This window comes from Megalops cyprinoides, chromosome 11 (assembly GCF_013368585.1).
Source record: "Megalops cyprinoides isolate fMegCyp1 chromosome 11, fMegCyp1.pri, whole genome shotgun sequence".
In the NCBI taxonomy this organism is placed as follows: Eukaryota; Metazoa; Chordata; class Actinopteri; order Elopiformes; family Megalopidae; genus Megalops; species Megalops cyprinoides.
In genome coordinates this window covers 20,935,771-20,960,283 of record NC_050593.1, presented here as the reverse complement: position 1 = coordinate 20,960,283, position 24,513 = coordinate 20,935,771, and the positions used below count along the sequence as shown (strand labels likewise).

The window sequence follows — 24,513 nt, the reverse complement described above, 5'->3', positions numbered from 1 at the left end:
TTATTGATTCTGGAACAAGCTGAGCCTGGCTGATTACTGATCCAATTAACCTGCTCTTCAGAGTTTCCCTCTGAACCTTGACTGTCATTCAGCCTGCATAGGAAATCAGAGTGGTTAATGCTGTGCCTTACAGCATCAAGCTGTAGACAATCTCCCCTTTATTCTCCCCTTTGTCTTATGTCTTCAATGAACGAGATGAATCGAGCTGTCAGACAGCATCGGAATATGCATCCCAAGAGAAACGAGTGATTGTTTCCTTTCGTCATCTTTCGTCATCTTTTTGTCATTTTGAAAAGACGCTCAGCTTACAGATTTGTAAGTATTGAAATATGAACTTGCTTTAAAATGCCAAGTGACCCTCCAGTGTGTTAACACTATAGTATATTAAAAATGATCTAAAATCTCAAGTCAAATTTCAAATTTCGATTTTCTTGACGGAATCTGTCTTCAACTGTACAGACATTTAACTGAAAACAGAGCAAGTAAAATTGGAATGGTAGGCACTTTACTTCACATGAGAATGATTGAAGTGGTTTTCATCAGTTCTGCAGCCTGTTGAATGTGATATGGGTTGCTCAAGACTTTATAATGACTGAAAGACATGTATGGAACGGAAATCACGTCTAGCTAAGGACAAAAGCCAATATTTTCATATTGACTAACAAATGGTCCATTCAGCTATGTCAATATTCACTAAGTGTAAGGTATGGTGTAGGCAGGTGTTGGCTGCCTCTATGGATAGGAAGTAAACAGGATTTTTGAGACAAAAAAGCACAGCATGGATGGATATGGATCACTAGCGAGTGCTCGTCAAAACTGAATCAATATTCAAATGAATTCAATTCAATGTCTTGAAATGGAAGAAATCAGAGAAACCGGTTTAATACATTTCTAAATCCGGTGGGCTCGTGAAAACTGGTGATTGTACTACCACATGCAAATCATGTCACGTTTTTAGCAGTTGCTAACACAAAAGAAGAAAGAGGAAATTCCATTTACAATGTTCAAGGGGAATGCAGTGATCATAGCAACAGTGACTATTTACCTTTGGGCAGCACCATATTCAAGCCAAACTACTTCTTCCCATGCATATTTGGTGAACTCAAAGACAGATTAGTACAAGAAACTATGTAATCTGTTGGAGAACGAGCAATAATTACATAATATTAATTACATGATATTAATTTGTGTATTTATATTCTTGTTTCCATTTAGTAGATTCATGTTTATCAAACCATTAATGGATGTGTGCCTTGTTAAAATTGTATTCACTTGTAATCATAATTAAGAGAGACATCCCTTCCATAATGCACCTACTATGATCTATCCCATAACATAATGTCATGGTCATTTGAAAGATATCCTAATTCTGGATGGTAACAACAATGAGTAAAATTCAGTTGACTGTATGGCTGTAGCTCAATTTCATATTTCAGAAGGCTGCTCTAAATATGAACTTTGAACACTTATCTGTAATAAACAACATTTTATTTTTCCTTGCAGAACTGCAGGTTATCTGTTGCAGTCCCCATTAAATGTTTCCCCAGAAGAAAATCTGCTTTTTTCACAGAGGACTGAGTGCACATCCCATTGAATACTAATAAAAAATGTTCATTTTGAAAATGCAAATCTTATACATAAAAACTTTTCCATTTCAGTTTCTTCATTGAGATTATGGGCTTAAAGAAGAATAAATCACTCATTTGCACTCGGTGTGCATCAGTCAGAATCCATTATAAAAATCCCGCTAGGAAAACGAATAGTGCCACTGTTTTTTTTTACCAGCATATTTTCATACAGTACAGATATTACTGCAGGTCCTGGATGATTGCAGAGTTGGTAAAACAGCACATTTCCATTTATATTCCATAGCACATGATTACAGGTTTTCTTTTTCTTTTTTTTTGCTGCCTCAAAGAGTGCATTTTCGGAGAGGACATTTTCCATTACGCCGCTATCATGCCAATAACCTGAACCTGTCTCTGTGGGGGGATTCAGCACGGGCCTGTGCTTTTATGTGACATGACACATATAGATCTTTTCCAGATGTGGTTCACCCACTGTATGAACAAGTGGTGAAATGAAATGGCTCACATTGCCCTCGGGGGTGACGTGCTGTACACTGTGTGGATTTATAGAGCCCCGAACGGCTGTGAAATATTGGGTGATTTCGTGGCTGTGGAGTTTAACAAGTATTGCCTGAACTTTCAGCAGTACGGAGCATGGGTTGGAGCTTGAGACAGAAATTTACAGCTACTTTGTCCTTTTACCAATAGTAACTTGCCAAGCACTGTTATACTTCTTCATATATACTTACCAATTGTGGAAGCACAACAAAATAGACTCACTTGCTAAAAAGTGAATTTTGGATATAGCAACAGATAGATTTGTGTTTCGCAGTTAGATCCCCATAATTTAGTTTATTGTTAGTAATGCACAAAAGAAACCCATTTGAAAATGTTTCTGCTTAATAAGGAACAGATTTATTTTAGCCTAAAACTCTGTAAGCACATTTCAGGTACTTAATGTTGCAATTGACTACAGGGTTCATTTTTTAGCACTGTGGAAAAAAACCTCTTGGTGCTACTTTTAGACGATACAGTAAAAGCCTGCACACTGCTACCTCTTTCCTTCCGCAGGTTTATGTGCTTATATGTCACCTTTCATGTGACCATCTTGATCAAACTTCAAACGGCAAGCTTGCTCTTAAATCTCTCGCTTCAACTTTCACTGTCCTCAAGGTCACTTACATCACTAAGTAAATTAAATTAAATAATCTGTGTTTGAAAATACTCCCAGAAGTACCTCAGCTCCGGAACACCATGACACACAAGATCCTATCTCTCTGCTCCAAAAGGAAGCTTAATAGCTGTAGACCAGATAAGGATGAACAGCATAACTAAAGGGTGGGATGACAAGGTTATTAGCTTATGGATTAATAGTGTCAGAGGCAAATACATCCATGATTTGCAACCTGTCATTAAGTCTGTAATTAACATTTCACTTGTCAGCTTCAACTGCTAAACTAAATTATGGAGAGATCTAATAATCATTACGTATCAGAGATTTATGCTAACAGATCACTAATGGCTCCAAATCTGACTGAAACACCAGCCCCCACATGATACTTAAAGTATAATAGCTCACTTTGGGCAGTCTGAATTTTGAAATCCAAATGGTTAATGAGTATAACTAGAGGCATTTCACTTGTCCTTTATAAATACTGTGATCAGAAACAATACTATTTAAATAGCTTCATACTGATGAAATGTGTTGGTCAGATAATGGAAAATCCATTTATTCAGACTTTTTGAAAAACAGAATGAAGAGAAATAAATCTGTGTTAACATCTGGGGAGGAAGTGCCCCTCTAATCCTGGGGCTTCTCTCTTTCTACACCGAGTGACTTGTAAACAAACAACCTCCTTCCCTGGGACATGATTCACTGCGGAAGCCTCTGTTGACTCATCGAAAGCAGTTTTGTCTCATATGTCTTTTGGCAGCTGAGGAGAATAAGAATGAACCCTTGGAGGGCCTGTCAGCCAAGCACACACTAACAGGACGAAGCGTTTTAAGTGTCACTCATGTGGATTTAATGCCAGGCATGTGAAACTTCAGCTTGATGTTGCACGTACAGAACATCCGGTGGATGAACCTGACGTTCTTCAAGGGAGGACTTCAAAACCAATGCATTTCAGTGGGAGCTGCTCAGATTCTGAAACCCGAATCTCCAACATCACAAACAAGCACAGCTTGAACGGAAGGAAGAGACAATACATACCCAAAATACTTCACATAATGACTCAAACTGAGTTACAGTGATGGATAACTTTTGCTAAATAAAGTCTGGGTTGAGCTAAGCAGGATAAAAAACTGACAGCCTTAATGGATAACTAAGGAGAGAAGAAATGACATCAGACATAAAGGCCATGGATTAAATCCACATGAATTTATTCCAAGTGAGAACAGGAGTGGATAAAGTTGAAAAATGAAGAAATACACATAAGCAGCTGGGCACTCTTTATTTGACCGTCTGACCAAAATGTTCCCAACAAAGCACCCCTTTGCTAAATAATATGCCATTCAAAATAGCTGTAACAGTAACACTAAATCATTGTATATGCCTAGAATTTGTGCTCCATTCAATGATGTATGGTACTTGAGGGACAAATCGTTTGGCCATTTTACATCAAGCAACCACGGCTGGGAAAAATTAACCACTTTCACATTTATTTAGGACATGCTGTTCCCATTTACTGGTACTGTCTCTTGTTCTCTTTGAAAAGGTCCCGCTTGCTAAATAATTCTTTTGGTTTACAGCACATAATGTTTAGTGACTCTTGAAAACGGGGTGTCGCTGCGCTTATCAAAAGAATAGACCTGTAAAACAGCCTGGCCCAGTTAGTCTACAGCACACAGAATAAAAGCTGCCTGAAGTCTGAGAGCTGGGGAAGAAATGAATCCAGGCTGAAAAGAGCAAGCATGTGAGACACAGCGGGGAGAAAGCCCTTGGGCAACAGGGATGACATGTCATCCATTACTGCAGAGGAAGACATTGCTCCTGGAGGACATCATTACGGTGATAAACACTTGATGACATGGGTAGTCCATCAATGGGAGAGAAATGTAATGGCAAATATTGTTTTGTATGGTAACTAGACTGGCACTCAATACAGTGCGTGTCTCTGCCACTCACATGAAACCTTGGAGAACTACTAAAATGAAATAATTTATTCCTGTCAATCATTTCACCATGTTTCTGCTAAGCCCACCTTAAATGCCATCCATTGTCCTGTAAAAAGCTAGACAGACAGACAAACACAAAAGCACAATCGCATAACCTTCGCTCCACTGAGTGGTATTGGAGGTAACTGCTGAAGTATTCTCAAAGAAGGTATTATTTCCTATATTTTGTGCCCAACTTATTTTTGTTATTCCATCAACATGTTCTAATAAAGAATTCTATTGTAAGAGTTCTATTGAAAAAAAAAAATTAATTCCAGAAAAAAGGATGAAAAGACTTGGCTGTAGAAGGCAGCTGTGAGTGGTTTTGGGCTAATTATTCAGGAAAACCCTTAGTGAGAAGGTAAGAATGCGAGTCAGGATACTATATATCACTGGAGAGTGAAAGTCACTGTTCCGCACAGTGGTGCTGGCCTCAGGATGGCTGGCAAAGGTGCACTCAGCTGTGCTTACCAGCCATGCATCAGGGATACCTCATTCAGCCAGCACAATCTATGCCTGGTGTCAACCATGCGCTTAAATAAGAAGTGGATGCATGGACTGTGGGGAGGAGCATTGGTCATTGCCTTATGTCACATCCCCCTAATTTAATGATGCATGACCACTTAAAACAGATGGGAACAATTCGGTAAAAAAAACAGCAAAAACCAAACAAAAAAGGGTGATCAATTATTGACAGGAAATAAATGCACAATAAAGAATGCACAACAACCATCAATACCAGCAGCTCCACAAAATACTCAACAATTAATTACAACATTGCAGATATGACAGTCACATATGTTTAACAGCTACTACACAGCAAGCTTGTTCAGACACAGTTGCTTGGTTAAACTGGAGTCCTGCCATTTCTTAAGATTGTAGCATTGAAAGTGATACTCTGCCAATAAATTCAAAATGTATTTAACACTACCCTGCATACAGCTGGAAGGTAGATGTTTTTCATAATTTATTGCTTTTCAGCACTATTCAGGCAAAACAAGCCAGTTTAAACACTCCAGTGAAATTTTCAATTTTTAACCAATTTATCATGGTTATAACAGAACAGCTTTTAAATGGTTTGCTTTGATTAATGAATAATGAATATTAAATAATGAATATATTACACAGGAGTAAGAACTCATAGATGCTAACTGTTGCCAGAGATTTAATGGTGATGGGATTTTAAACACTGTATTATTAAGGGAGATTATGTCATTCAGGTAATGAATTATGCATTCATGTCTGAAAAAAGAATGCCAAATTCTGAAAGCATCCAGAGATGAATAATAGTGTCAAACTGTTACTGAAATTATTGCACTGTTGACTAACATAGTGTAGGAACGAATGTTTCATTGGTCTTCCAGCTATGTAAAAAAATGTCCTCATTTCCTTAGCGCTTGGTTTTCATACATGACAAGCATTCACTTCAGTCTTGCTTATGACAGAAATATATGACATTGCCACAATCATATTGACACACAAACCTCCCACCTGGGGTTAACTGGCAATATATGTGGCTCTACCTATATATCATTGCCCCATCTTCTTTTACAATCATCCTTTAGTGCTTGCAATTAAAGTGTAAATTATTCTGTAATAAACTATTGCTTGATACTAGGTTTCCTTAAGTAAAGGCTCATTTTATGAATCAAGTTATTTTATCAAACATGTTGTAAAAGGAGAAGCCTTGTCTGTAATGTTTCCAAAATCTCCATTACAAATATCTGCTAACCAAATAGGTAACAGAAAAAAAGATGCTTCTAGCCATGATCATGGAATTGTGTTATGTTTGGTCATTCCTATTCTGTATTGAAAGGCTTGTTATCCCAGGTGTTTCTTCAAATGTATTTTCAAATGAAATGGAATCTCAAAACCAGTGTAAGGACTTGGTAAAAAATGTTTCGGCTTTCTCAAGCTGTCACTGTCCAGCTGCACTTAGTTTGATGAGTTCTTCCTCTTGCAGTGGAGAAACTGCGTACATGAGGCTGTTGTGGGATTTCATGTGGGAGTTGAAGCCAATTAAAGCATGTGTGAATACAACCTCTCTTGCTTCTCCATTTTAAATTCCGCCCATGAAACAAATTGTGCTGGGGCATCTTCTTGAGCTGTCAGTCCGCTACACATCTCCTTGTGTAACAGTTCCATGCGGTTTTAAAGAAATTTTACCGCAAATCGTCAGGCTAGCTTTATATTAAAATAACATTCTTGCAGGGCAAAAGGACGTGAGAACACTATGAAAGGTATGAAGGCTCACAAGCCCTCAAACTGTATTCATTTGCCAGCAGGCTTCCACAGAGGAAGGCCAGGTGCTCTTGCAGCATCTTAGATTTAGAGAGATTTCTTTGGATAAAAAGTGGTGAATGTTTGCTTCACACACGCCTGTTGGTGTCCAAAGACATACTGCCTAGGTTAATTGGCGTGTCTGACTTTCCTGGTGTGCTGTGCATGCACCCTGCAATGGACTGCAGTTCCTGCCTATGGCCTTTGCCTGCTGGGCTCGGCTCTGTCTCACCACAGGATTATGCAGTTATCGAAAAATGGATGGAGTGGCGTTGTTGCTTAGAAGTACACTATTTATTCGCTTAGCAGATACCCTTATTCAGGGTGACTTACACAGATTATATTTCACATGCTTATCCATTTATGCAGCTGGATATTTACTGAAGCAATTCAGGGAAAGTGCCTTGCTCAAGGGTACAACAGCAGTGCCTCACCTGGGACCATCTTTCTAAAAACTGCTTTACACACTGCTCCAATTGTGTGTGTGATCTAAGTGAATTGAAAATAAACAAACAGGAACTATTCCTGTATTTTAAGAATTAGAATTGGCTTAAAATCACCATTCATTAGATGCCCATGTTGAATGATGCCAGAGAGGGGCTTAGAGACATTGAGCCTAAGTGATGTGTACTCATTGTTTAAATCTTACTTCAATTTGATCTACCTCAATTTTTTTATTGTGCAAAGTGCACAATAAAAAATGCATTTCACTTCTACCACAAACACTGCAACATGAGAGAGGAATGAGCGGAAAATATTTCTATCTGTTTGTTACATGTGTCTTTTTACGTAATTTGATGATTATTAAAGCGCTTAACATGATGTGTTTTGTGGCAAGAAACAAGGCAGGTATTTAACCTAACCGGTGACTTTAGCAGCAGTCAAACTGAAAGACACTGCAGCTTTTGAATTCCTCTGCAGTCAACCTGTAAAATAAGCAACACAACTATAATGGTCCCTTGTCACATTTTGCCACTTTTGTGTCTCTAAATTAAATTATGATTTCACTTGAAATTATTCAAAAGGATTGTATTGATCATTGATTAAAGTACTGATATGACTACATGAAATAGAGGTAAAAATACAACACACTGAATGATTGTTTTGCATGAGAATAATTTTGCTTATCTTGTAATTCAGAGATTGTTCAAGTGACCTCAGACATTTTTTACTACTGCTCATTTACATATTTTCTCATTCAGGATTTACAGAAAAAGCAAAATTATAGAATACACCAGAACAGAATGAAAGAATATTAATTCTCTTAAAATACGATTTCAAAGGGAGGTCAAGGTAAAGCCATGGCAGAAACAATGCATCTTCTGATGTGCATTTTATGAATAATCATATGTTTATTTTAAATGAAACAGAAGGCAGAATTCAGCAGTAATGTGAACTCACATCATGCCACTGCATTATGAGTTCCAAGCTTCGAGGCTGGGTTGTCTGTACAATGCCAGTGTCTAAATCTTACCCTGATACCACACTCAGCACAGAGTATGAAAGTGCCTATGACAGCCTCCTAAGCTATGCTATGTGCTGAACAATGTTAGGAAGATCTTTTTCATATCTACACTACAGCTGTAGATCAGAGCATTAGAGCAGACTCATAGCAGTCAGGCTCACATTAATGAATACTAGGCTCAGTCGAATAACATCCAACCATCCATCAACATGTTCTAATTTGCTCATTTTGGTTTGATTTACACAGTAGTGTTTAGCTAAATGAGTTTTTTTAATGAAAACGTGAAACCTTTCTGTGTGACACTGACTAGGATTGAACCAATAACTCTTGGTTCACATGTTTCTGAACATAACCTTTTTCCGTAGAAACAGTACCCAATCTTACCATTATAAGCACTGAAATGTATTTATTTTCTAAATTTAGGTATTTTCAAAATAAAAATATATTGTGCTGACCAATGCTTCTCACCAACATACGCTCACAGAAGAAAATGGAGCATTACTTCATATTGGGACATCAGTGTTTCAGCAGCAGTTACATCATATATTCAAATCTAGAAGGGGAGACTTCATTTTGTGTAACGGAAACCGGCTCCAATCCATTTCTTAAGCACATGGAGGGAAAGCATATTCCTAGCAATTTCAGTCAGTGGGAGTGAATATATGCTGGGAAGTTGGAAGTGTGCAGTGAATGAGGTTAGGATATACTGTAGCCATGGGGATTGGTGCTTGAGGACAGGAGATAGAGGCTTAGCCTGTCTGCCATTTTAGGTCAGTTTGTGTTGAGAACTCACAAGATGTCTGATATGTTCTAAAGTCAAGAAGGAGTGGCTGGGCCTTCCATTCAGATGAATTATATCTGAGGTTGTAGAAGCAAGTTGGGTGCTTTGAATTAGCAGGTTACCAGGTGTTCTACTGTATAAAGTAACTTTGTTGAATCTTTTCAATTCAACTAATAAAGTCATCTTAGACAGAACATCAGCTCTGAGAATTGAGCTGCAGTCATGTCTGGTAAGTTGTCATCATGCCAAAAATATAGGACACAGGCCTGCCCCTCCACAGGATAATACATTATTCGTTGGCACATCAACACTACATTAAACAGCATGGAGAAAGTTAAAGTAGGCTACACATAGATTTGAGGGGGGACCACTTTAAATCTCTGAGCCATTTACTAGCAGCCAGATGCCTTTCAGCAGACCCTGCCTATTACACAGCATTTATCTGCCTTGCCTTTTCACACTGAGGAAATCAACCTCTTACAGAGAACATGTTTGCCCAACACACAAGGGTATGCTATAAGGGCTATCAGTACAAACGTCCACTTGTAGGCAAACATCAAAGTGCTCATCAGAGCATTCTCATCTCTGAACTTCGAACACTTAGAACACTATCTATGAAAAAATATATTCCACCAGGATTTTTACCACATCTCAGCGCAGACACAGCTCTTGTCAAAGTTACAACTTATACACTGCAGATAAGGGTCGTTTCTATCCAATTTCTCTTGGATTTTAGTGTTGCATTTTACAAAATTGACTGATATTAATAAATCCCCTAAAAACCTTGTTAGCCTAAGGTGTGACTTTAGTTTTCTCTACTTATCAGAGAGATTTCAGTTTGAGAAACTTAAAGAGGATTCTTGTGACCTATTTAAGTGTCCCACAAGGCTGTTCTTGGGCACTGGGGAGAAGACAGTTTGGCCACACTGCACACTCTTCAGCATATGCTTTGGTCACATATCTAACATTTTTTATTCTTAACACTCAGTACAGACACTTAATACTTAATTCACTTGCTCTTGCTAAGTAGATCAAGCAAAGAAACGGTGTCAGAATAGTGGTAATGTTTACTGTGAAAGGCTGTCACTGGAATGTGCATTGTGAGCTCGAAAATAGGGAACAGCTGAAGACATGCATCATTTAACCTTTATTTAAGATCATTTCACCCACACACTACACTGACCCAAAGGTGTTCTTGCTTACCAAAGTTGAGACAATACTATAAGATCACTTGATAACATGATTAGATTAACAGCTTGATCGATCATGATAATACAAAGAAAGATTGTGCTGAAATAATATTACTCATTCACAGTGGCTATGGTTTGGCATTTCACAGACAGCTTATGGGGTTTTGTTTGGCGCTCAGTTTTAATGAAAGGTTCGTTTGAGATAAGCTCATTACTTGGAGCACTGATGGTTGCATTTTTCTTGGACTTAATTATGTAGATGGACTCTCGCCAGTCCTGTGTTCTGAATCCTACCTCTGGGAAATTTAAAATCCTATCCAGCGCCAGCTCAAATCCTATGGAACACGTGCGGAAAAATCCAAGTGCAACAGAATAATACAGAAAAACTGAAACACAGCAAGGACGGCTTGTTTTGGAGTTTTTACTCTTTGTTGTTTTCTCGCATGTCAACTTATTCGATAAGCTCGAGAGCCTCTCTATGTTGGCACAGAGTAATGTTGAAATAACACTGCCCCTCCGTGTGTTCGACATGATGAAGGACATGGGCATCTGTACAGAACACACGACTGGTATTTACACACAACAAACAGAGGCATCTTAAAATGGCAGTCCAGACACTGAAAAGAAAAGGAACACTTGAAAGAGCTTAGTGTCATCCAAGTAATACCTGACAACAGCTATGAAAATAATGCAACAACATTTTCTCGTTGTGACTGCACCACCTGTTTCAAGGACAATGCAGTGGTGGTAGGTGTCCTTGCTGTTCAGTGTGTTTATTTGAGCAGTCATTAGTGGGAGCACACAATAACGTGTCTTCGGATTGAACATTAGGCTCTTGTCCTGACTGCGACAGAAAGCAATTAAAATAATGCACCGCCCCTATCATCATGGTCCAGTTGTGTAATGTAAAAAAAAAAAAAAGGAATCCTTCCAGACATTTGACATGGACAGAAGACAAAAGTGCATTGTACAACATCAACTAGCTAAAAAGGGAATGGAAAGCAAGTAAAAAGGTGTGCTTTAACACAGAACACACAAACATTTAGATCACAACAAAGGCATCACAGTAACTGTTAATCGACAGGATTTCAGTGAGATATCACCCATAGTAGGATGAAGGGAGGAGTCGACACAGGCGGGTCACCTATGGAGACAAGGTGCGTCTTTTCTGGAAGATTCTGCAGCAGCTATGTATGTTCACAGTGCAAGAAAGGAGAAGGGGGCGGACTCTGCATTAATCCTAATCATGGTCCAGATGGAGCCCTTCACCTGTGAATGATGGAATTATGATTGCAACATGAGGCGTTTATTTTTCTCATATTCACCGGTCTGTGCCCCATCATAGCATGACCATTCACAGTCAAACGGCATGGTGGGATTGTCTAGGGAGAAAGTGGTATTGAAACACTGCAGATATGTCTCTTTCTTCTCAAAAAAAAAAAGGCAGAGACTGAGAGCATTCAGCCTTTTCAGAGGGGTTGGAAGTACCACTAACACAGTGACACCACGTCTGTGCTGCCTGTTCTCTGTAGATTCTGGGAGGCTCATATTAACACAGACACTACGTTATAGCAGATTTGGTGGACCTTGATCTGTGATGGCTTGTAATCTCTCAGTTGCCCCCATTTTGGAAGAAACTCCCATTTGAATGTGTGTGTGAAACTTTGTGATGGCATTATTGTCAGTTTTGCAAATTTTTGCTATTCAGCCAAATGGACCAGGGCTTCTCTTATCTGCTGTAGAGAAGAGCAGAGAATGAGAGCAGAGTAAGAGAGGGGGCTGGCCCTGCAATGGAGGGAAAATGGCACAAAGGGATGGGGCTCTGATATCATGTTGGGGGTCTGCCTGTGCGTGTGTAGGGGCGCTGGAGGCCTCTCTCAATCCGCCCTGCGGCCCTCATCCTGAAGCCCCACCAGTGCACAGCTCTGCCTCCACAGCTTGGCTTGCAGGTCTTCGTTGTAGGAAGCATCTGAAGACTGCGTTCTCCCCCCGTTGTACAGGTAGCACCCCCCTACGCCCTCCAGCTCAGGGGCGGCGGCAGCATAGATGGCGGTGGAGGCTCCCTGGGCAGGGGTCTGTGGGGAGGGAAAACACTTAAAACAGAGCTGCCAAATAGGCTGATACAGCATGAAGCACACCGGAGGCCTCTCACAGCCAAACAAAGCCTTCATTCAACTGAATATTTACTCTTCTGCTCTGACAGAGAAAACAAAACTCTGGAACTTTCAGTGCTAACAAACACCTTGGAACACTGGTAAGAAGCATCATAAAAGTTAAACTCCTAGACAAGTTAAACAAAATGTGAATGTATAATGTGGTGCAATGGGTTCCATTTTTTATTTTTGACATTTTAAAATCAAACAGTCAGAATCCCTGCTTTGAGCTTTGAAGTTTTTATCGGATAACGTGCACCTCACATAAGAAGTCTGAAGGAATCAGAGGGACTGAATTCTATTTTTGATTTATTTACAAATCCATTTGACACAGAATGTTCAAAGATCACGGGCAGAGTCTAGTTGTATTTTTTCCTGAAACCATCCAGAGTAAAAGTTTAGAACTTTAATTTTGTATCTCAATCTAGATTGAACAAATGGGAATTTTACTGAAAATCTACTGCCATATTTGCAGAGATAAAGTATTTAGCTGGATGTACCAAGGTTTTATAAATCTGCTTGGTAAGTTTCATTGGCTTTATGAGTGTTTTGTGTGTCCAACTAAACACTTTCCATGTGGCCACTTGAAATACTTCCAAACTCCAATTATATTACAAGTTAAATTGTAAGATAAAGAAAAACTACAGACAGTTCCTAAATTAGGTGCATTTATGGTCTGGAAGTCAGCATGTCATTTGGATTTTACTTTACTCTGATTTTACTCTTGAACCATATGTTTACAAGTATTCCCTACCGACCTTTGATACTCACTCTGTGTGTTCATAGTACACCATTTATTTGTTCTGCCTATATCATAAATACAGTAACTAATGCTTCCATGTAAGATACGCATCTGATCTCAAATTTCAAGGGGGCTTTAAAGTTTTGAGGGAAGTATAACCTGAGGACTGTCTGTACTGACTATTTCCAAAAGACGGTCCTTGGTCCTCTTTCAAACCAACAGAGCATGTGGTCAAAATCTGTAGCCTGGCTCCATGCAGCATTCTTTCATCACTGTGAGAATATTCAAAATCTGCGGCCATTACTTGAAAGAATGAGCTAATATGATGAGTTGAGTGAGCTATATGATACAGTACCTTAGAGTGTTACTAGTGCAGGCCACCCCATGGAAACGGCATGGTCCCTTGCTGATGACACATAAACTCATAATAACGCCTGCACACGGCTCTCACAATATTGCAGGGCCTGCAGCTCAGTGATTGATATGCAGACATCTGATGAGAGCTGGCTACAAAGCAGAGATAAGCTCTGATGGATCAATTACCGTGGATACCCGTTGGTCGTACACAACGGCTGTTTCCCAGAAGCCCTGCTCTAAGGGAAGCAGGTATGGTAAACAAAGGATTCCAACATTCTAATCTCCTATATCTCCACGCCGATGCGCACTCTCAGGACCAGCCTGCTGTTGACAGTGTGAAATCAGGAGCTCCTGTCAGCTCTGAGCATTTCATCTGCTCGTATTTTACGAGGGATACAGGTACGGACTCCTGAGTGTTTTCCAGCGCACAGGATCAAGAGACGCTTTGTCTAAACACTGCTCTCGGACTGCGAATGTGAGCTTTGCTGCATTATTCATGCACTTCTTAAAGGTATTAATGTCTGAGACATAATAGTAATAATTATAATAATAATAGCACTGGTGCTATCTTCTGCATTCAAATAAACTTCACAAGGGAAATTTTCTGCAATTCATATTTATTTTTTTTTCTGTTATTTACAGGTGACCACATTCATAAAAGATATGAATGCTACATTTAGTATTATTTATACAAACAGAAAACCTAAAGCCCATAAAGAAAACCTGCTCCATGTTTTGTAAATCAGATGTAAAGCAGAGTGTGAGAAGGGGAATGCATACTTGATATTCTGAGCAGATGTCAAATACCCACAGTAAGAGCAGGCAGCTTTAATTTGGTAGGACACAGACGGTCGAAAGAACTGCCAAACCTATGATCATAAACACATGGTGAAATTCAGATTGCTCCTACTCAAAACAAATCATTAAGCCTCGCCTCAGGATAAACACGCGGGATATCAGAAAATGTATGTTATGACGCAACAGTGCAGCCTGATTTAAAGAATGTCAATTTACAAAATTGTCCCATTAGCCAAGGAGGGGTGGCGCTTGTCACATGTGTGACATTACCAGAAGCTATTTTACACGAGATCTTATTGTGAAAGTGTATTACACACTTCTGTGACATGGAAACATAGAATGAACAAAACCAAACTCAGCTCAAAAAGCACAACCACACACAGACACACATATAAAAACCCCCACAAATGCTGTGTAGTAAATAGTAGTAAATATAACAATATCACAAAAATGTAAACTGATTTTGGTTTTAATTTTTTTACATAAAGTAAAAAAGAAAAATGTTCCTCTGAAGAAATGCTTAAGAGGGAAACAATAATGAAACTGACAGCCTATGACAAGAATGAGAATGAGAATGAGAACCACTAGAGAACAGACAACACCCAGACCAGGAAATTAAACTGAGATTTTTTTCAGATTAGCTTCATTACCAGTTTAACACTGTAGACCATACGTAAGTCTATTGTATTGTCTGCAATCTTATGCTGAGTTTACAGAGAACAGCAAAAATAAGACAAAGAAGTGATCACCTTATGAAATACACCTCTAATTCCTTGCATTAAAGGGAAATTGACAAGTTAGGAAGGACTGTTAATATGAGGTCATCTTTTTGACTTCAGTTCTGTGTGAAATATACTGGAATAAGTCCCAGAATGCATCTGGAGTGGGAGTAGCAGCAGGTGCATTGGGGAGAGTGGAGGGGGGTGTCCTGGAGGAACACTTGTCACTCAAAGCAGAGGGCACAGACTGACTGGCTGTCACTCAAATCCAGTCACAGCTGCTCCCCTCTGACACTAAGACCGATTTACCTAAGAGGGGGACCATAAAACCCTGGAACTGTAAAACACCTGATTAAAAACTAGAATGGCTCACATGCCACTGTATGTGGTGATCAAACATGTACTCTCCGTTGTTACAAATCATCAAGTGTTACAATTCTCTTGAGTTACTTGTCTGCATTATGTAAGCTTTGTAATTTGCTCTGGATGAGGGTGTCTGCTAAATGATGATAAGGTAAATGTAAAAGACATGGGGGCAGATAAGAAGAAATGTAAATTAAGATTCACTGAAGCCAAATCTTGACTGGTTAAATAACTCTTAAGTAAAGGCTTAAGATGAAATGAATGAACAAGCATTTGGTTCACAGAGCACATCCTCACATGCCTGTCTCTAGAACAACAGAACAACTTTAGATAGGAGCCCCATCTCTTACACCTCTGACAGGAAGCCTCAAGCTGTTCACATTAGGAGGCTTTTATCTATCTGACCAGTGTGCTTTGTGAAGGCTTTTATGGCACTGAATGTATGTCTGAAGGATTGGAGGAGGGCAAAGTATGAGCTGGAAGGTCTGCAGAGCGAGGTACTTTACAGCAGCTGTCTGAGCACCCGCCCTGTGGGGCTGGAAGAATATGTAAACACTGCAGATGTAAAATGTACACACAGCAGGCACACCTGAGGACGTGCATCAGGTAAGTGAATAAGCAGTAATGCATCTCAGATTCTAGTGAATTCCGTTCCCCTGCTGCACACTGGCACAAAAAAGTGGATGGGATATTCCAGCATATTAAATACTCCCTGGGTCATCATCGCTGGCTGGCCTTGTCCCCACATGGCCTCACTCCAACAGTAACAATATTTTATGGTCCCAAATTGATGCAGCCAAGATAAGCATTAATTACTATAACCTTAAAATTATCATGCTTTGAATTGGCATGTAAATGATTTTGAGACATCAACTGCCTGTGAGTCACAAAAATGTGCATTTGAAGTCCTTCAATAATGAATAATTGTTTTTATTTAATGGATTTTAGTGTGTTTTTTCATAACCCCCTTTCTCCAGATGAGGAAAACAAACAGTATTGAACCCTCTGAGCTGGGAATCACAACAATGGGCATAAATAAGTCACAGAGGACATTTGGTCTAATCATCTTCTGAGTTGAGGCATCCCCTTTCTCATCCTAATTACTTCTCATCCTGACAAAGACTACTGCTGAAACATGTCAATTAGTGCGCTTTGCCCACTAAAAAAGCATTTTATATATCTTCTCTGGTTAAGTGCCCTGTTTTTAGGCTCTTTTTCGCCATATGAGACTTTACTGTCTTTGCAATCTTCAATCCCTTTTCTTTGCTACCCCCCTTTTCATGTCTTGGAAGATGAAAACATTGTTACCGCTGTGTAAAATCAGATCACAATCTGTGTAAAATCAGCCACATATTTGGGCAGCACTTGGACTACACAAAAAAAATCAAAGCAAGACTAGATACACTACCAACAACTGAACAACTCCAGCATGTCTTTCTGCAGTCTTGTTCACCAGCTGTGTGCATGCTGTGAACAAGGCAGGCCTGACACACAGCCTGTATGCGAGGTTACTGTCTGATTCCATTATGCAGCAAAGTACAACTCGCTGCACCCAGCAGACTGTTCTCATTCTGGATCAGGGGTTAAACACAAGGAGCCAAATGGACAGTAACATATGGGCAACTACATTTAAACTGGTGCAAAATGCTGTCAGTATATTTCTTGTGTTCTACCACTGCTCTCCATTGTATCAGTATTATGCCAATAGATTAAAGATGGAGACAAGAATCCTGAATTTCTGTTGATGCTGGAAAATTGGTTTATGTAACTACTGTTAATGTCACGAGCCTTTATTCATTTCCTAAATGCTTTATATTTATGGATGGAACAAGAAAAATACAAAGTGCTTTCTTATTCACCAAAACATCATATTATATATTAATGATTTACTTTTAAATTGATAAACTACAATGCAGTTCTTAACCCCAACTAGCATGGAACATATACACTGATATGCATTTCTGTGACATGCAGTTAGAAAAATTCTATAAATCTGAAGCTCTGAAATAATTTTTTAGTAATACTGTATGTACATAGCAGACACGACATGAAAGAAAATTTAGAAAGCATTAGGTTGCTGGCTACTGAATTGATTTGATTTAAACATTTTCATATTTTCATATTTTAATTTACATTTTACATTTTAATTTACACCTTTACACTGGGCTACTACCATGCATTTAATATATGCAAGAAACATTCAAATACTTGAAATCGGCACAGACTACTCTCAACATTATTGAGAATAACAAACATTTGAAGAAATGTGAGAATAGATCTGTGAGAGTCTCAATTTATTAAAATGAAGACAGAAAAAATAGTAACATTAAAAACTCACAGCGCCAGGAAAGATTTTGACATCTCACAAAAAAATTCTCCATCATATGCATGCGGGACACTTAAAGTTCTATCTCTACTATTATGAAATAGTCAAGATTAAATGCAAATTGTATAAAGAGCCATGGTCCCTTTCAGTATAAACGTCAATAAAATGGAATTAACATAAAGTAAGCATTACAGAGTGGCAACCTGATAAATATAGTAGTGTGCCATTTTGTGATTCATGCTTATAGCTTGAGGCCACAGAAAAAGGATGCACTGATTTCCTCAGCCATCTGATCAGTGCACTTCTGTGAAGTTCTGTGACTTCTGTGTCCGTTCCACTAAAGTCATGCCCATTACCACTTCCTTTAATATAAAAAATACACTTCTCCTTCACTCCAGCTTCAATCTTTCATTTACATTGTACTCTAAAGCACTCTAAAAAGACTGTTTCGTGAGGTAAAAAAATTAAACAAATAAAATACACCAAACTGAAATGCATTGGATTCTATGCTATGAAAACCAGACATGTCAAGCCTAGTCCAAAACATGCATACATATATGTCACAAAACACCAATGATTTCCATATTTAATCTAAAATGTGCAGCGGAAATTGCACCATGATTCTCACCATTTAGCCAAGTTTCATAAATCATTATAATGTAACTATGGTAATATAGATACTGTATAAAAACATTTAAAAAAAATCATTCTAAAAGTCTTTTCATACATGGCATACTAGCAGTCCCTTTAATGCTGTGTGCAATCAATCTCAATGCACATCAACGAGGGAAATACATCAGTGATTGTCTCGTAATACCTGATTCCACATCTCCCCCCTCGGTGCCTCACCATGGGCAGCAGGTGTGAGGAGAATGCTAACTAAAGACTGCACACGCAGCAGGGAGCTGAGGGTAATGATGTTGTCTTCCTATAATCCCGTCAGACTAATCACTTTGTTTAACTGTATGGCTAAGTTCATCGGCGGATCATACGGACACCGCAAAGGAGAAGGATCTAGTCAGAGGTTACCGTACCCGGAAGAGGAGCCAGGCCACGGGTCTTTTGGCCAGCTGCGCCAGGCTGCAGAGATTCTCATACAGGTCGGTGTTCACCATGCCCGGGTCTGCTGCGTTGGCCGTGACTGGAAACCCTGCAGAGGTGAGCCTCTGCTGGAGCTGGTATGTGAACAGAACCAGTGCCAGTTTACTCTGGGAGTATGCTCCGTGGGAACAGTAGCAGGACCTAAAGTACAAGGAGGGGAGACAGAGGGACATTCATTCAGGCCAGACCTTTTTTTTTCATATTTTACATACCCTGCATCTTTTACCTCTTATTTTTGCTTTTTATTAGTTTCGTTATTATTGGCATTATCAATTACAACAAGGACAATAACAAACAATACAGATGTACAATTATAATTACACTATTATTATGTCTTTTGAAAGAGCACAACACTTGCCAACAATTTTGGGTATATGCACACACACAAGTGCAGAAAATTTGTGAAAATGTATCCAGATAGCTTAACGGGAGGGACTAAGAGTTGGAGAGTTCAGTTCACCACAGCAGAACAACAGCATGAATTTGAAAGAACTTCTAATCAGGAGAAGCCAATGAATGTCCCTATGCAAAGCATCGTGATTTAAAGAGGAAGGCCACTCTCTCCCCACATTGTATGTTAGATTGCAGACATTACAGAAACAAATGACTTTCATCTTGTCAAATGAACTGGTGGCTTTAAGCAAATCTTCCTGTCAATCCAGCCCCCCTCCATGATGTGAAAATACGGAGGTGGGGGAATTGAGGAGACTTGTTTGGCTTTGATTTCCCTCTGCTCCATCACACTCAAGTGCCTCCTTTCACACATGCGAACTACCGCTGCGTTAGAGACTCATCAGCCCAGTCACTTCAGCTAAATGGACTTCTTAAAATCCCAGCATTGGGGGCACACAGGGGATGGACGGCGAGCACTTAGGGGGAAATATCACCGATGGCGTGCTTTAAAAAGCCGCTGCTACTCTGATGCAAATCGTTCCGCTTCACTTGGATCTAATGTATTCCGAATACTTTATTTCTTTCATTTCCGGCATCCCTCCCTGATTCTTACAACCGAGTCTATTTACAGAAGAAGTAACACTTTATTTGCTTTACATTTCATAGGGGTTCAACACTGATCGCTTTACTGCAGTGAGTTACAAAGCTTTACATCACAGGCGCTGAGGGACTCATGGCCTGACCAAAGAAAACAGAATTAAAACAAATTCACTAGCGTGCCTCACCCTTCATTTTTAATTTTAAAATGCAGTGCATGTAGAATTGCTTATTTTTTGTTAATAATCTTGAAGTAAAATGTGTCTTGAATTTAAAATTCTAAATTTGTCACTTTAAAATAAATTGCATCTTGAATATTACATTTTGTTTACAGTTTTGAAATAAAATGTGTCTTGAATTCCTATTCCTAAAAAAGTGTCATGGAATTTTGATGTTAACAGTGAGTATTGGCCTTAGTTTAACAAATTTCTTGAGTCTGACTTGATGGCTAGCTCCGACCAAAAAAATTAAATAAATAAATAAGCCAAATTGATGGAAATGATCCAATACCATGGCTACCACGAAAGAAACATTTATGTTTCATGTTAATGTGATAACTGTGGTAAAGGGTAGGTAGTTAATCCTGCTGATAGAAAATTGGTACCAAGCTGTATTCCATCTTATGCACCGAATAAAAGGTGCACATATTTTTCTTGGTTGTTCTTCTTTGTGTCATAATGACTCAAAGCACTGATCCATCATTTTTTATACCAGGATGCATAAACTGTTTGAGAAGTGTAACAGTCCACCCCTTCTTATTTCAGAACTTTGTGCTGCCAGTGAACCCACAGGACACCATTTTTATCTTTATATGACAGAATGAAGGGCTGTCATTCTCTGTATGCACAGATAGAGTGCAGTATAATGGACTCAATAAGGTACCTGCTCACCATGTGGTCTCCCGTCACAGCCATTAGTTCTCATCTCCAGAGGGAGTTTCTTCCATGATACGAGTTAGTGTATGTGAGCAAGAGTGTTTGTGTATGTGTGTGTGCGCATGCGTATAATGTGTGTGTGTGTGTGTGTGTGTGTATGCGCGCGCATGTGTTGATATGGCTCACGCTGGGAGAGCTGCTGGTGTCTCTCTGTACCAGCTGAGTCTGAGTACTGCCTACTGCTAACAGGTGTTCTCCCCACAACACTGTCACAAGGCATCCGCACAATATCACAAAGACGTGTAATTATCGCAAATTAACATCCAAACGACTGACCCCGGACATTTGGGGCTCGACACCGTTCATTTGAGCAGATCATTACCAGGACTGGTTCCGCTTTTCTCCCACAGTTTGGTCGACAGACATTCAACTTGGCACGGCAGCAGCGCATGTAGATGAGACAGTGTTGAGATTTCTGACTCCTCTAAATGGCAGTGCCTAAACTGGTATAGTCCCTCCTTTTTGGACAGTCTATTGCACACTAACTGCATGTCCGGCCTCACTGTGCTGCTTTGTCACCTGAATCTGGGGATTTGCTATGAAGCTAAGGAAAGTAATCAATGTTGGCTGATCGATGTGTGACATTTCTCAATGCATACTCTACCTACATAATAATGACAGAAACAAAGGGCAAAAAGACTAGTTTGCAGAACTTCATTGAATAATGTCTCTGCTGTCTTCATAAGTAACACATATAAGGTCTAAGACCTTAATTCCATTCTCAAAGGTCATTTGACAGGTCTTGTGTGTAATTTCTAACACTACATCAACCTTTCCATGTTCCATGACTGAAATAAACAGAGAGAGATGTAGACAATCATTGGACAGTTGAGCGGTTCTGACTTTTTGAGTTTTAATTAAAATGCAAAGTTGTTGTTGCTAATTGCAAAGACAGTAGAGAAAAGCCCCCAGAGAAGTAAATGAAATAAAGATGCCATCAGGCAAAACTGGCTCGCAGGCAATCTCTCCCCGAATTACCTCAAGAGTGCTGAGCATCCCTGCTTCTAGCAAGGGGAACTCTTTCCTGCTTAAGTGTGTCTCTAGTGAGTCTTCATTTCTCTGACACTCCTAACATTAGACATCTGCCTGCTTCAGGCGGTGATTCACCATTTCAAATGAGGGAACGAAAAAGAAGGCACAGAAATAGGATCTGTATTCCCACTGCAAAGTGTGAAGTGTCTTTAAGATGGAATTCAAAATTTCACTCAGGAAACTTTTACCCTCGAAAAAGTCATTGCTTTTTAATTGCTATCGATCCATCCTTTCATACACTGGAATCTGGGACAAATTTTTTACGGAGACGAAACAGCGAGTATTTTTCCAGAATCAGAACAGCGAGTATTGTGTTAAATGATATTGAAGCATCTGTGGGGGCATGAAGGAGTGAATTTCCTGTTGCCAACTAAAATGAACCATGTAAATATGATAAATGACACTGTGTGTACTGTTCAATAGGTCCTGAGCTAACTGATGTTTTAGCTGTGGCCTGAGTGAAAGACATGGTTATAAAATAAATGCCACACCAGGTTAGAAACGGTCCAATAGGATGTAAAATTGCTGTCATATATAGGTCTGTTGGTACTGAAAAGAGAAAACCATGGTGAATGGCTGCCGTCAAACAAAATATCTTGATGGTGTCTAAATGATTTGGAAGACCAGATGCTTTGCTGCTGCAGGTATGAAAGTGAGTTCATATTCTCATCTTTGTGTGTGCTTGAAATTTTAGTAAATATGACAGAGGGCCTTTATGAGATGTAAATTAAAGTGATAACATCACTGCTGTTTCAAGGTGAGCTGTCACTTAGGAACAGACATAGGAGCCATAGTATGACATCATCATGACGGCATTTTATATCTTATTCCATCATTTCAGATCTGGTTTAAATTCTTGTTCCTCCACTTTAATATTTGAGTGCATCCTATTTGTAAATTATCCTTTCTCAAATTTAGATTGTAAACTGCTCAATATGCCAGTTACAATCCACAGAAGTCGTATGTATTTATTATTGTAGAAAGAGTGCCAGGCAGAATTCCCCCCTGAATCATTGATATGTATCATTCACAAACCCATTCATAAACAGTACCATTCATAAACTCACCTTTCTCTTAGTAATGAGGGAGAATTAAGCAAAAGTAATCTCTGAAGGGTTGTTCTTTGAAATGTTTTTTTTTTTTCCACCACTGTTCCATTATAACCGTAACAGCATTTTTAATAATTGCAGTTTTTTTTTTACCTGCACAATTATTACAATAAATGATTATTTTTCTATTTACTGCTTTGCCTCAGGAAATCTGAAACCTTTTTTTCTCTGAAAAGACCACTGGCCAGCGTTCTAATGCACATTCAACATTAAAATCTTCTAAAAAAAACCCAGATGGAGAGGACTGAGTGGAGCAATTCTGGTATATATGAGCCCATAAAACATAAACAAGGTTTTAACACTTAGTTTTTACTTGCTCCATTTCACTGTGCCTGATAAATACAACAGTTCTCTTGCATACCAATGTATTAGTCCAGGGAAAAAATGCCTGCTAAAAAGGGTGCAAATCACTGGTCCTCTCAATGACAAACACTTCATGCTATAGATTAGCGATACATGATTAACGTGTATATATGATAACAGATCACTGCAAAAAAGCTTGCCAAAGCTTGTCATAAAAGCCTACCAGTGCTGTTTGGTTACTGCAGTGAGACATCAATGAATGACTACATCAGCTAATGATTGCTGTTCCTTGCACAGGTGCCTGAGAGCTGTCAAAATTATAAAAATGAAAAGTAAGTCAGGAGATTTTTTTGATTTATTTATAAGGGCATTTTATCAACATACACGACTGCCTTTCTTCCAGCAATAAAATGTGATTGGCTGAACAAAAACAACCCTTCTCTTAGTAAAACTACACAGTAGCTGGCAGACTGTAATAGGCTGGCAAGTGGTGATTTCTTCAAAGCATTATGGGTAATGGACTGACACCCCCTCAGCCACCTGCATGCCACTTCCTGTTTGCTTGAAGAAGATACACTGTGGCTTTCCAAATGTCTCCAAGGACCCAATAACAGTCAAAACAGATGCACAATGGCAGCCAGGAAACCCAGTGGTAATTGATAGCAGCTGTTAATCAGGCCTTCCTTTCAAGACTGTTTTCATTTGAGGAGAAACCATCCGCACTCTGCACGATGTCACAATTAGCAAGGAGCTCCTTGTCCAAACTGAAGTGGTATTTCACACCGAGTAGACAGCACACATTACATATATTCAACAGACCCTAAAGATAACAATGTTCTCACAGAACATTGCCGCGTTTGGGCTACTTGCGCCTACTACAAAATACACCATAAAACATTTTTGATGCACTTGGATCTGCAGAATCTGTCATTCACGAATAATGGTCATAGCCTAACACTGACCTTACCCTTGTGTGTGAGTAGGCCCTCTTTTGCAGCCAGATTGAATACCTGTATGTCCACTTGTATGTCTACTTAAGATGCACTTGAATGTTCAATAAATGTCACACCAAATATGGCCATGTTTTGACTGGCAGCCTTTACAAGTGGAAAGGAGCAATGTCTCCCCTTCCCCATCAGAGAAGC

At 39.2% G+C, this 24,513-nt stretch overlaps 1 protein-coding gene across 2 annotated transcripts in view; it reads right to left on the bottom strand.

Moving 5' to 3' along the window:
* Positions 1-11,462: 11,462 nt before the first annotated feature.
* Positions 11,463-24,513, bottom strand: part of dhrsx (dehydrogenase/reductase (SDR family) X-linked) — a 64,474-nt gene continuing 51,423 nt past the window's right edge. For both annotated transcript variants that reach the window (XM_036540465.1, XM_036540464.1), the window contains exons 6-7: positions 18,933-19,140; positions 11,463-12,515 (exon numbers count right to left, since the gene is read on the bottom strand). In XM_036540465.1, the coding sequence (XP_036396358.1) occupies positions 12,318-12,515; positions 18,933-19,140 (406 nt within the window). In that variant the 3' untranslated portion in view covers positions 11,463-12,317. The remainder of the gene's footprint in view (positions 12,516-18,932; positions 19,141-24,513) is intronic.